The 12812-nt window shown below is 37.5% G+C and overlaps 1 protein-coding gene across 1 annotated transcript; it reads left to right on the top strand.

Moving 5' to 3' along the window:
* The first annotated feature begins 3454 nt into the window (after window positions 1-3454).
* On the top strand, window positions 3455-11957 carry LOC107093449 (zinc-binding protein A33-like). Its single transcript, XM_015388500.1, has 7 exons — window positions 3455-3583; window positions 4193-4512; window positions 6953-7048; window positions 9453-9671; window positions 9867-9880; window positions 10008-10123; window positions 11054-11957. The coding sequence occupies exons 2-7, from the start codon at window positions 4219-4221 to the stop codon at window positions 11611-11613; spliced, it is 1299 nt and encodes a 432-aa protein (XP_015243986.1). The 5' UTR covers window positions 3455-3583; window positions 4193-4218; the 3' UTR covers window positions 11614-11957.
* Window positions 11958-12812: the final 855 nt, after the last annotated feature.

Below are 12812 nucleotides of genomic sequence, written 5' to 3'. Positions count from 1 at the left end.
ATTTTTACAGCAGTTAAGCTTTGCTTTCCTTCTTTTTTATGAAATTTACAGTGGTAGCTAAACACTCTTGTAATCCAGACAGATGAAAGTCTTTAGGTCACAAGTGATTGGACATATTGATTCAGAGGGATTGATAGTCTGTAAAGTTTGCAAATTGAATTCTTGAGGCAAATGTTTGTGTGGGAAGTCCCTGCTATATGCCCCAGGACTCGTTTCAAGAAGCCAAACTGATATTGTGTCTATTTTTCTCCTCGTCTGTCTTTGACCAATTGAATTTACCACATCTTTGCAGAAAGGCCTGCAGCTTCATGGAGAACCCCGGGGTCATCTTGCTTTCAGTGAAGAGAAAGCCTGAATGATACATTTGGTGGATACAAGAAAAAAAATAATTAGGTGTGTTTTTTACACTTTAGTCCACTTTGCATGGTGCAATCTCTTATCGAAATTGAACCTTTTATAAGACTGCATGATCACTCAACATAGGGATTTTCTAATCTTTGACAAAAGGAAGAAGTGCAAAAAAAAATTTGAAAATGTATTCCAAATTAACAGAACTTCATAAGAAAGACGGTACAATCAGCCTAATGAGCTAGCCAACCAGCTTGAAACATTGACAATGGTCCTATGAGGGTTTCTATTTTATATAAAACCTGGACCTGGACAACCTCAAATAATAATAAATTGCCAGAGGATAAATGGAAATTAATCATTCATGTGATAAAAAAAGGTTCTTATTCTTATTCCAGCAGACTTCATGTTTACATCTAACTGTGGGAATGTCTAGAAACAAAAATAAACAAGGCTCCTTGTCCAGTCTTGTTCGTCACATTGATTTTTATTGTGTCTGTAGATATGAGCAAGTTTTGATAATGAACTACTTCCTTGTAGCAAATATAGAAGTAGTAGCTAATATAAGCCTATATCATAATTTGTTTTTTTAATATTTAAATAAATACATAAAAATAGTCTTTAAACCAAATTTTGAAATTTAAATTATTCAAATTAGGGTTGATTTTGTGATCTGTTCAAAGAAAATTTAGACAAAAAAGTAATAAATATTGAAGTTAGACTTATTTTCCCTGCACAGCAAAATACACTCAAAAGAAAGGTTGTTTGTTTCTATGCTGCAAAAGAACACACACAATTTAGATTTTCATAATTTTAATTTAGGAGAAACAGAAACACATTATTGGTCAATAATTTCAGCATTTTAAAACAAAATTTTCCCTTTGTTCTGAGTTTGCATCTAGATTAAAAGGCACATCTTTAAATCTTTCTTGATTTTATAACTGCCCATCTGTTGGCTACCATAAGGAGCTCTAGAGATTGAAAATAAATTAGCTCTAAGCGTAGAGCATGTATTTGATGTCTTCGCCTTATTATGTTTTTTTATTGGCGGATGGCAACCAACTTAAGGTGCATTTACCGCCACCTACCAGACTGGAGTGTGGTCATCAATGATGTCAGAGGAAAGTTATTAATACATACCTCAATGGTATGCACAAATCTGCATATTATCTATCAATCAATAAACAAACTCACATATAAATTAGTATGTGTGTATATGCACATGCATACACACACTTATATTCTTACTTTAAATCCGATTAAATAATCCAGTGTTTTTTAAAAATCGAATTAACTGATTTCTAGCCGAATTAGATTTACTTCCTAAAAGGTTTATCATAGAAAATCCAATTTTTTCTCTATTTAGTGTTGGCTTTAAGCGCTGACGTTCCAGTGACTATTTATCACATTCTAATAACACATGTTCCACTGTTTCCATCTGATTACAGCAATTGCAAGTCCCTGTTTCATGTTTCCCTATTTTGAAAAGAGAAATATTAAGTCCAGTATGACCAGTTCTAAGTCGAGATATGACTTCCTCTTCTTTCCGCCTTCCATTTTTACAACTATTACCCCCTACAGTCTTTTGAATTTTATATAGATCTCTACCAGTGTCATGATTATCCCAATGTTACTGCCAAACTTTACAGATTTTATTCTGAATTATAGATTTACCCTTTTTTTTTTTGCTAAAGGAACACTTAAGTTAATAATATACATAAATAATATCAGAAGATCCAGGATCTTTTCCATGATGACAGCTACACCAGGTGGATGTGGAAAGGCATTCGGATGATCACAGACTATAACCCCCCACCCCCGGCAGATGGAGCAAATGCTGACTTCCTAAATGAACTGAACAACTTCTTTAGAAGGTTTGAGGAACTAAACAGCACTCCAGCAGTAAAAGCTGTTCCACACCAGGGGCAGGAGGCACTAAAGTGAAGGCCGAAGTAAGGAAAACTCTGAGGAGAATCAATTCAAGGAAGGCCCCAGGGCCTGATAACATACCTGGGCGGGTGCATAAGGAGTGTGCAGATCAGCTGGCTGGTGTCCGCACAGACATTTTTTACACCTGCTGGACCGATCCATAATACCAGCATGCTTCAAGTCTGCCACCATTATAACGGTCCCAAAGAAGCCTTAGGTCAACTCACTCAATGATCACAGGCCTGTCGCACTGACTCCAATCATGATGAAGTGCTTCGAAAGGCTGGTTAAAGAACACATCGTCTCCAGTCTGCTGCCAACATTCGACCCGTTCCAGTTTGCCTACCGACGCAACCGCTCCACTGAGGATGCCATGAGGAGAGCCCACCTGCCCCCACCCATCCTCACCACCTTCTACAGAAGCACTATAGAGGCCGTTCTGACCAGCTGTTTCACTGTGTGGTGTGGAGGCTGCAGCGCCTCAGACTGGAAGAAGGTGAGAAGAGTGGTGAGAACAGCAAAGAGGAGCATCGGGGCTCCTAAAAGACATTTCATCCCAGCGCTGCATGTCCCGAGCCCGTAACATCATCAATGACCCCTAACACCCCCACCATGGACTGTTCCCCCTGCTGCCCTTTGGGGAAGAGGCTTCGAATCATCCGATGCAGGTCCAGCAGATTCCATAACAGTTTCTTCCCCCCTGCCATTAGACAACTGAATGTTTTGTAAAATGGGTTATTGTATTGTATTTTATTATATTTATTATTATTTATCATTATATATATATTTATATATATATAACCTGAAATGTTAGAACTGTAAATATAGGCTTATGTTTATAGTAATGTTTTTTGTTTTTTTACTATTTTTCAAGGCTGCATTAAAAAAAAAGAAAATAAATTGTCCAGAAAGCTGTTCTAAACAAAATTTCTTTTTGTTTTACACTTGTGTAAACAAAATAAATCTAAGTCTAATGTCTGACATTAAAGCCTGTTTAGCTAAGATATCTACTTCTTAATTTCCTTCAGTCCATACATGAACAGGAAATGTATTTGCTTTTATTGCAAAACATTTAATTTGAAAGAAGCGAATGATAAACATAAAATAGGTTTCTGCTGTGATTTTGCACTACTTCCTGGTTTCGAGACGAACTAACCAATCAAAGGTGGCGTTACACCGTGCGCATGCGCAGTTATCACTGGTGGTTTGGAAACAAACTGCACCAGGAAGAAGAGCGGAGGAGATCAAGCGAAGAAGAAAGGACTTTGAAGTGTTTGGACATACTTTGTACTTGGCAGCAGAGAGCGTAAGTTCGTTCAACTCTAACTTTTTACGTTTATATCGTTGTTTTGTAGAATATTTAATAAGGTTTTTGGTGAGTTAACGTGTTTGCGTGCAGCTGTTTGGTTTCATTTGCTATCAGTCTGAACAAACAAAACAAACCTTTTATTAAAAGGATCATATGATCCGTGGTTCTATAATCTGCTCTAACCACCCAGATTACTTTCGCTTTGAAATACTTTCTTTACACCTAATCTAACTGACTTATAATGTTTACCATCAGTGCATTACAGGATTTGTAGCTTTTTTTTAAATATAAAAATGATAATAATTTAACTTTATTGATCTCACATTGGAGAAATGTATCTCTGCATTTAACCCTTCCCCTTGGGAAGCAGAAAGAACCCTGAGCAGGTTAAGGGTCTTGCTTAGGGACCCAGGGTGTTAGTTTGTGAGAGTGGGGCTCGAACTCAGAACCTCAGGATTCCATTCCATTCCATTCTCTATCCCCTAACCCCACTCCCCTTGTATGCATTGTCTTAAGTTTGCCTTCACATTAATCCTGAAATAACATAAGCCAGCTCAGCACCTTGTGTTTCCTCTTCCTTCTAATCTTTTGCTTTCACTTCCCCAGTTTGGAGAAGCCAAGTCGCCTCCAACATGGCTGCTGCTCCTACTGCTCCTCCTCCATCCTTCAGCAAAAGTAGCCTGAGGGACGACCTGACATGCGCCATATGCTGCGACCTGTTCAGGGAGCCTGTCATGTTGTCCTGCATGCACCACTTCTGCAAGGCGTGCATCTCACGGTACTGGAGGGGAACTACGGGCCCCGTGACCTGCCCGCAGTGCCGCAAAGAGTTCAGGTCCAAGCAGTTCCAGACCAACTACCTGGTGGCAGCCATGGTGGAGAAGGTTCGGTCCTCCACTTCAGACACCTACATCCGGAATCTGGAGGTGACTTCTTTGCTTTTTTTTTCTCCTTTTTTGTGTTTTAAAGAAAAAGTGCAGTCAGCGAGGAATAATCAATGGATTATTATCTATACCTAAAATAATACGTTTGTGGTGGTTTAATGAATTTAGTGTTAATCAGTAAAAAAAATGAAGACAATCATTTTTGTCATGATCATGGAGTCCGGGAGCGGCCATTTTTGCCCAAATATAGTAGCACCTCCCTCACGGTGCGGTAAGCCTAGCGCCATTCTTGCCGCTTTACAAGCAAAATCAATGGGAACTACTAGACATATCTGCAATCAACAATAATAATTTTAGATTTCCAATGGACTTCACTATTAAAATTCGCGAGAGCTATAGTTAAACTGACAATGCCCACGTGAGTGGCAGCTGGATGTTGGAATAAGTCGGGTAAAAGTGGAAAATAAAAAAAAAGTGTTATTTCACCTTTCCGATTCCTGATCCTCCACGGACGGGTTCTTCATTGGATTGCCAACTTGAAGAGGGAGGATTTTCCATCGAACTTCTGACCAGAGAAAAAACACATAACATGTAGCCAACATTTGGAGGAAGAATGTTTTCAAGATGACTTGGATAATAGCGTGTTGTGACAAACACCAGATACAGCACTGGAACTTGATCAACAGCCGATACCGCACTGTGACGTCACAAACCAGTAGGTGGCAGTAGTGTTCTTTGACAAACATGGATGCCTCCAGTAAAGCACATTCAAATGAAATTACTCTTGATTAACTTCACTTAACATTCATTGAACAGTATGTAATACTTTAATATTTAAAGTACTTCTCAGAAGTTTGTATTCTGAATGTGACCAGACTTTTCCTTTAATATCGATCATCAGGCCTGTATTTCATTCATTTTATGTTCAATCATTGCCCTGTCTCATATCTTATACACATCATAAAGTGTTCCGAGGTAAATCAGTTAATTACTAATGATAGCAATTTCAGCTGTAAAAGTTTATTACACCACAGTTCACCATGTTTCAGTTCACATCTGTGTTTTATTAACTTGTTTGAGCCAAAGTCCTCTTCCCACTCCCTTTTTATATTACCTTCTATTCCGGGATCTTTCATAAACTCAGCATAAGGATAAGTGTATAAGGCCTCGCTGACATATTATAGTGCTTTTAGAAGCAATCAGGACCCTCTAGCTCTTTTCCAATTTGGTGATGCTATAACAAAAAAATTTTTTTGTGTTACATTATGTTGTATATACCAAAATTGTAAGAAAAAACATGAATGTAAGTGGAGAAGATTTAGTTTCACCTGGTTTAATTTAGCAAAGCGTGTTTTTTAAGGAACACTTTGCTATCTGATTATTAATCGGGGGGAAAAAAAATCGACAGATTAATCAATTTGCAAATTAATCATTACTTGTAGCCCTGTTGTTTCAATTTATAGCTTTATAACTATTATTCACTGTCTTTTTGGGGCATATCCCAAACAACTTGCCTATATACGTTCTTTGCTTGTTCTTCTTTTCAAGAAAAGCTGAAGTTCAGTCATATTGGATGGATGGAGATCATCTGTGATCTGAGTTTAGTTAAATTATACATAATTATGTTGGGCTTGTTGTATACTGCCGTCCTCGGGGTTCGCATTTACCCACTAGAACATTTTTACATCCATGCTCCTCAACAAATCCTGATTTATTTAGTTTTTTCTGCACCAGGACATTTTGTAACAATAAAGGCAGTTTTGCGAGAAAAAAACATGGTGGTCGAGTGAATGTTCCTACTGGCAGGGGTTTGTAGATATGAACACATTTAAATGGGTTAGGATTTGGTCCGTAAGTATCCCAACAGTAAAAAGATTGTGGAAAAACTCTTGTAAATAAATTACTGTCTCTCTTGGATGACAAGAAGGGGATTTGAAAATTTCTATTACATGTAACATTTTTCATGTAGATTAACAACTTTAATTTTGATCCAATCTGGCTGGAAATGTTTTTGTTTTCTTGCTAGATTTTCCTGTGGTTTTCTTGTAGCACTACTTCCTTATTATTAATTATTTATTGATGATATCTTATAAATTCACAATAAAATTAGGTTAAGTATATGAATCTAAGATTACAAAATGTGGGAAAAGTCAAGGGGTGTGAATAAAAAATCCTTGATTATTTTTTTTTTTTATTTATATCTTGAGTGTTTATTTTTTTACATGCACAGTTGGTTTACTCTCATTTTCTGGGGAGCCGCTAATTGAATTTTTATTTTTCAAGTTTAATGCAGTTGGGCTTAGTAGTCAGTCATCCCACTGTTTCATTGGGCTAAACAAAATTATACATGCATATCAATAGATTTTGATAAACATCTATAAGGGTCTAGATTTCTGGTCCTGCTAAATTAAAATGTTTAAAATAATTAAGATAAACTAATAATTAAGATGCACTTTAACATTATTTGCATATCGCTGTGCAGAAAAGGCTGAGTGAGAGCTTGGAGAACCACAACGCAAGGAAAGAGGACCTCCTCTGCAGCATTCGCAAAGACAAAGACAAGATGGATATCATAAAGGTAGGTTTGTACAAACAAATGCAGCACCTAACAATTAGTTCTTTGTCTCTGGTGTTACAACAGATATCTGGCTTTCTGTTTTTACTGAATATCAGCTGAAAATAAGATGAAATAAGTGCAAAAAGCAGATGGGAGATATATTCAAAGCTTGCTGTGTGCTCTGAATAGATAAAAAGGAAACTATTATCAGTGCAAACACCCTCTGGCTGTTGGACAGTTCTTTGAATATTAATCACTTTTACACTGCTTTCCATTAATTGAGCAGTTTTTCATTTGAATCACTTCAATGAGCGACGCCCAGTTACCTGAACAGTTATTCAGACAACTTATCGACTACAGGAGCTGCTTAAATGCTCATTCATCACATTCAGTCTTGAGAAAAAAGGAATGCTGAAAATTGTTCATAGATTACTGTTAATCACCTGGTGGGTGAAGGTTTTTATTATGTTTTTTTTTTCAATAGCTTCAGATACATTTCCTTGTACAAGTGTCTATAGAGCCAACATATTATATTGTATTTTATCAGAAAACAAAGTGATAGACCAGCATGAAGATCAATCTAATGTGGATGTGCGCTTTCTGAGAAGGATGAGAATTCATACTCTCCTGAGGATGAGAATTCATACTCTCCTATAATTCTATAGGAGCTATTTTTCCATTTTCAGTTAAATCTTAGAATTTAGATTCTTTAGTTTAATTTGTTATTTAGAATATGTTTTTGGTTAGGGATTCACTTAATTAGTTAATAAATTTTAGCTCAGGATGTGGGTGTTTCACAGTATAAATAGGTAGGTCTTAGGTAGCTCATTATGCAAGTAGGAGGTCTTAGTCCTAGTCTGAATCTCAGTCTCTGTCAGCCCGTTTGGTGTCAGTCAATCAGTCAAAGAACGGGTGCAGGAATCAGAGTTAGCGCAGTAGCAGAATCCTTTGAAGCCTTTAACCTGTTTTGTCTGAACGGAGAATAAAACAAACACAGAACTGGATTTTGACCCTGTTTTGGTCTTTTGGTTGTAAGCCAGAATTCAGAGTGCATCAGATGAATATTTGAGTTGTTGATGAAGATTCTCAGTCATCCAAGTCATAGTCGTTCCATAAAAGTTCAAAGAATATCCACTGGACTTGGTTTCCAAGATTTGAAATCCAAGATTTTTTCCCAAGATTTCAAATCTTGGAAACCAAGTCCAGTGGATATTCTTTGAACTTTTAAGGAATGACTATTTGAGTAAAATTCACCTTTTGATTTGATCACCTTTTTTTAAATTTTAGTTTTGTACAAATAGTCACTACAGATTCCCTATGATCTAAAACTTGAAAATAACATCCATTGCAGCAAACTGTTTCCAGAATTCAACTAATTAGTGATTGTATTCCACATTAAGGCTGCATCAGTGTGTGCAACAATCAATCCTCTCTTTAAAGTTGAGAAATTATTGCCTAATATATCCCAGTTTTTATGAACTCAAGTTTAGCCATTCAGATTGATTCTCCAAGCAGCAGATGATTACATTGTACACAGATGACTTTGGCAAAAATGTTGAAGGTTATACAGAGATAGAAGTATGGATTCCATAGAAAGAGATCATACAAGTAAATGGGTATTTATCTTTACAGAGATATACTGAGATATATCTTTGCTGTAAAAATAATTGAAATCTGGTGCTTCAAACTCCTCAGTTTCCATAAAATCAAGCTTTTAGAAATACAGTTCCTACAAACAGGTATGAAAGAATGGGTCACGCTTAGAAGATCAGTGAATTCTACTGAAGTAATGTGATGGGGTAACACCTTTGCAACAAGTCCAGTAATTAAATTTTCTCACACCCAAAAAATCAGACGTCATATTTCACAGACATTATAGGAAACTAAAAGCTGTTGGGGGTGATAGCATGTCAAGAAAACTGAGGGGGACAGTTATTTCTCTAGCCAAATTTCTGCACATGCAACCTCTACAGACCTCTAAATTTCAAGTGGCGTTCAGATAATTAAAAATCAGTGCATGGATGACCCCCCCAGACATACAGCTGGAGCTGCATTGAAGTGGTTCTGACCTAGTCAAAGTCCTATACATATAAAATTCATGGCAAGAATAAAAAAAATTGAATCCTCACTAGAGTTCTCCAACCAATCTGACTTTAACAGGAAAACGTCAGTTTCTAGATGCACACAAATTTTAGAGACATTTTCTAAAAGATCTAGAGCAGCAATTATAGGGTAAGGTCGTTCTTCTCTATTTACATCGTTCTACAAGAAAAAAGGTTCACCACTTTCCCATAACTTTTTAATCATGAGCCCCTTTGTGTGGATCTATCATGTAAAACTCTGTATAAGAGTTTATATTTTTACTGATCCACCTAGCTTGGTTTAAAAAGAAAATGTCTCCTTAGATCTTTTTCTATGTTTCCAGAGGGTCGGAGCAGATCTGCAGGAGCGCGTCAAGGGCGAGTTCCGAGCTCTGCATCAGATCCTGCAGGAGGAGGAGACCTGTTTGCTGGATCAGCTGAGACGGGAGCAGGAGGAGGAACTGGAGAAGGTCCAGCACCACCTGCAGGCTGCAGAGTCTGCTATGCGGGAACTAGAGAACAACATTAAACTGCTACAACAGTCCAACAATTCACTTACCGAGGTGGAAACTTCTCATTCCAAATCTTTTCGGCTTTGTAAAGTTTATTTTATTCTACCCAACAATAATTTGAAATCTATAACATCAATACTAAATTAAAAACAAGAGCTTCACCTAATCTTCAACATTCTTTGCTACACTAATTGTGTATTGAATTATGCATTTAATGACGTTGTTCTTTGGTTTCCCTCTTGACAGTTCCCACAGTTAAGGTAAGGATTCATTGTCATTAAGTGACACGACAATTACCTCAGGCCTTTTAACAGCAGCTCATGTTTGACTTTGAAATCTAATTAATGTTATTTGGTGTCAAGCTAATGAAGTGTGTTCAATCTGCAGCCCCTGTGTGGAGGTGAATGTAGCGCCGGATTTCAATATAAGTGCCTTCAGCAGCAAATACTTCGCTCCGCTACAATACGTCACATGGAGGAAGATGTTCAACAGCCTAAAGCCAGGTAGCTTCCTGTCTGATGATCATTGTTTCAAAAGGTCTGGGAGTGCAAAACTATGGAGGGATTACACCCAAAATAGAAATATTATGACTAGATTTATATGGAGTTATTTTTAGTTTTATGTTTTGCAAGCAAAAAACATGCTTTTTGAAATTTGATAAAGCAATTTTTTTTAAATTGTGATTTAATAGCATAACATTTTTCTATGAGAAACTTTGCTGTTTGACCAGATCTTGTTTATAAAAATATAAATCTTTTAATAATTTTTTCTTTTAATTTTTTTTTTTTCAAATTGTGTTTTTCAAGTCACAGCTTTTTTGACCAGGGAGTGAAGAGAGAAGATAAATTTTTATTTCTGTATGGAAGATAGCAACATTTTTATTGGTCAATATCGTCAAGAACGAGCGTTTGTGTTGGGCTTTAACTGAAGAAAATGAGATGTTGATTTTAAAAAGAATGCAGTTTGCAAAACTGTATCAATAAGAGAAAATTGGGAAAAAAAATGAAAATGTAAAATCACTAAAATAAAAACAATAAAAAACACCATTTGAAAAATACAAAAAAATGGTAAAGAAAATCTGATATTGTTTTTATTTTATATGAAAGATAAACAAAAAAGAATTAAATAATAAATTAAATGTAAGAAAGCAGCAAAATTACTCATCTTTTTATGATGAAACATTTTTGTTAAGTTTTACTTCTGGATTTTCTTTTTTAGTTACTAAAACGTGTTCTTTGCTTGTAAAAATAATTGAACAAAATCCCTCAATCAATTTGTTTTAAAAAGGTAAATAATAAAAAAGTATCAAAAGTGACAAAATCTAAAAAAAAAAAAAATCAATTGGTGTGAATACTTTTGACTCTACATGTTTCACCTTAATCCAAAAACATTATTAGTCCTAACACCTAACAACAAACCTTTTCATTCCAAAGGTCCTGCTTCCTTAACGTTTGACGCCGACACGGCACATCCTAGCATTCATGTCTCCCGGGACAAAACCGTGGCGGTCGAGTGTGATGTCATGACCCAGCCCACGAGCAACAGCAAGCGTTTCCTCCAGTGCGTCAACATCCTGGCCGCCCAGAGCTTCCAGTCAGGGCGACATTACTGGGAGGTCGAAGTGGGCTCCAGCCCTAAATGGGACCTGGGCGTGGCTTCCGAGACCGTGGACAGGCACGCTCGGATCAAGCTGAGCCCCGAGAACGGCTACTGGACCCTACGGCTGCGCAACGGGGAACAATACTGGGCCGGGACGCAGCCGTGGTCGAGGCTGCAGGTCGCTTCATCCCCGCAGAGGATCGGGGTGTACCTGGACTGCGACGAAAGGAAGGTGGCGTTCTACGACGCTGACGACATGAGCCTGCTCTGCTTGTTTAGCAAGGGGCCAAGGGGAAAGGTGTTCCCCTTCTTCAGCCCGTGCATCACTGAAGGCAGGCAGAAACCGCATCCCATGAAGCTCCTTCATTACCCCTCCGTGGTTCTGTCTGGCTAAAGCCAGTCGATGCGGCTCCACATTAAAAACCTTTTATTGACCAAAGGCTTGGCAAACAGTATTTAGAAGGCCTCACTGCCATTTCACGTATTATTACATCATAGAGTTTAACTCAAGCTTTTCTCAAATTTTATCTAAGCAGTAATCATGATAGATTAGCATTTTATTGAAACAGGTACAGCTTTCGCTCATGATCTTTAGCCCCTCGATGAAGGGGTTTTTAATCAGCATGTATAAAGTTCGTACTTGGGAGAGGTTGGATTTGTTTTAATGGTTCCTCTTGTTTTATGCATGAATTATGCATATTTTCAAATGTATATGCATGCATTGTTTCATTGTCGCCTACAGATGTATCCTTCATTTCTCTGTTATAAAGCTGCAGATGCAGATAATAAACCAACCTTTCTTTTTAAGCCGACTGCCTTTGAGTTCTTTCAGCAGCTGCGACTTTGCAAACATTCATCACCTCTGAAGGTTTAAAGCCAGCACTACTTGAACTCATCAAGGATGTTATAAGGCATCATCAAAGGAGGCTGCACGAATGCCAGCTCTGCATTTGATGGCAGTCCAAAACCGTTTGTAAATCAGCGACAGGGAAGGCTTTGTTGACTCCGCTGCACCTGGACTGGAATTTCTGAACGTGTGACACTGGAGCAGCAAGAACAGGCGGGCTTTTGGTTATCTTTACAAACACAAGAGCACCAACGTCCTGTTTCCTCCTGTCAGGTGAAAGGTCAAGCAAACAGAGTAACACTGGGGTTGTCTCTCGGCTTTTTTTTTTTTTTTTTGACAGCCCTCAAGGGCACGAGAGGCAGGATGCTGCAGCCTGCTCTTCTGATTGGAGGAGTGGCACAATAGACCACACCAAACTGAGATTTGTACTTTTTCCTGTAAATTGGCAAAAGCACTAACAACGTGTGAACTTTAATCCTGTGCATCCTGATGGTCCGAGGTGAACATATAAGCTTCTGATGAACCAAAATAGCACAACATGACAATTAAATATAGATTGCTATAAAAAAAAAATCTGATTTCATGTTTTATTTTTAGTCAGATACACAAAATCTCACCTTTAAACTTGATTTTTTTTTTGGTTACCATCTGCTATAGTATTGGACGTCTGATTATTATTATTATTTTTTCTTTTCTAGCAAAAACATGCAAGTTCTGCAGAAATACCAAACTTATGTGCATATCGA

The sequence above is a fragment of the Cyprinodon variegatus genome, unplaced genomic scaffold, assembly GCF_000732505.1.
Source record: "Cyprinodon variegatus isolate N-32 unplaced genomic scaffold, C_variegatus-1.0 Scaffold425, whole genome shotgun sequence".
Classification (NCBI taxonomy): domain Eukaryota; kingdom Metazoa; phylum Chordata; class Actinopteri; order Cyprinodontiformes; family Cyprinodontidae; genus Cyprinodon; species Cyprinodon variegatus.
The sequence above is the reverse complement of the archived record's forward strand: the minus strand, read 5'-3'. Positions and strand labels throughout refer to the sequence as shown.

Excerpts from the sequence above, each read along its gene's own strand:
- LOC107093449 (XM_015388500.1), top strand. The coding sequence starts at position 4,219 with ATGGCTGCTGCTCCTACTGCTCCTCCTCCATCCTTCAGCAAAAGTAGC. Across the intron at positions 4,513-6,952 it reads CCTACATCCGGAATCTGGAG|AAAAGGCTGAGTGAGAGCTT; the intron begins GTGACTTCTTTG and ends ATCGCTGTGCAG. Across the intron at positions 10,124-11,053 it reads GTTCAACAGCCTAAAGCCAG|GTCCTGCTTCCTTAACGTTT; the intron begins GTAGCTTCCTGT and ends TTCATTCCAAAG.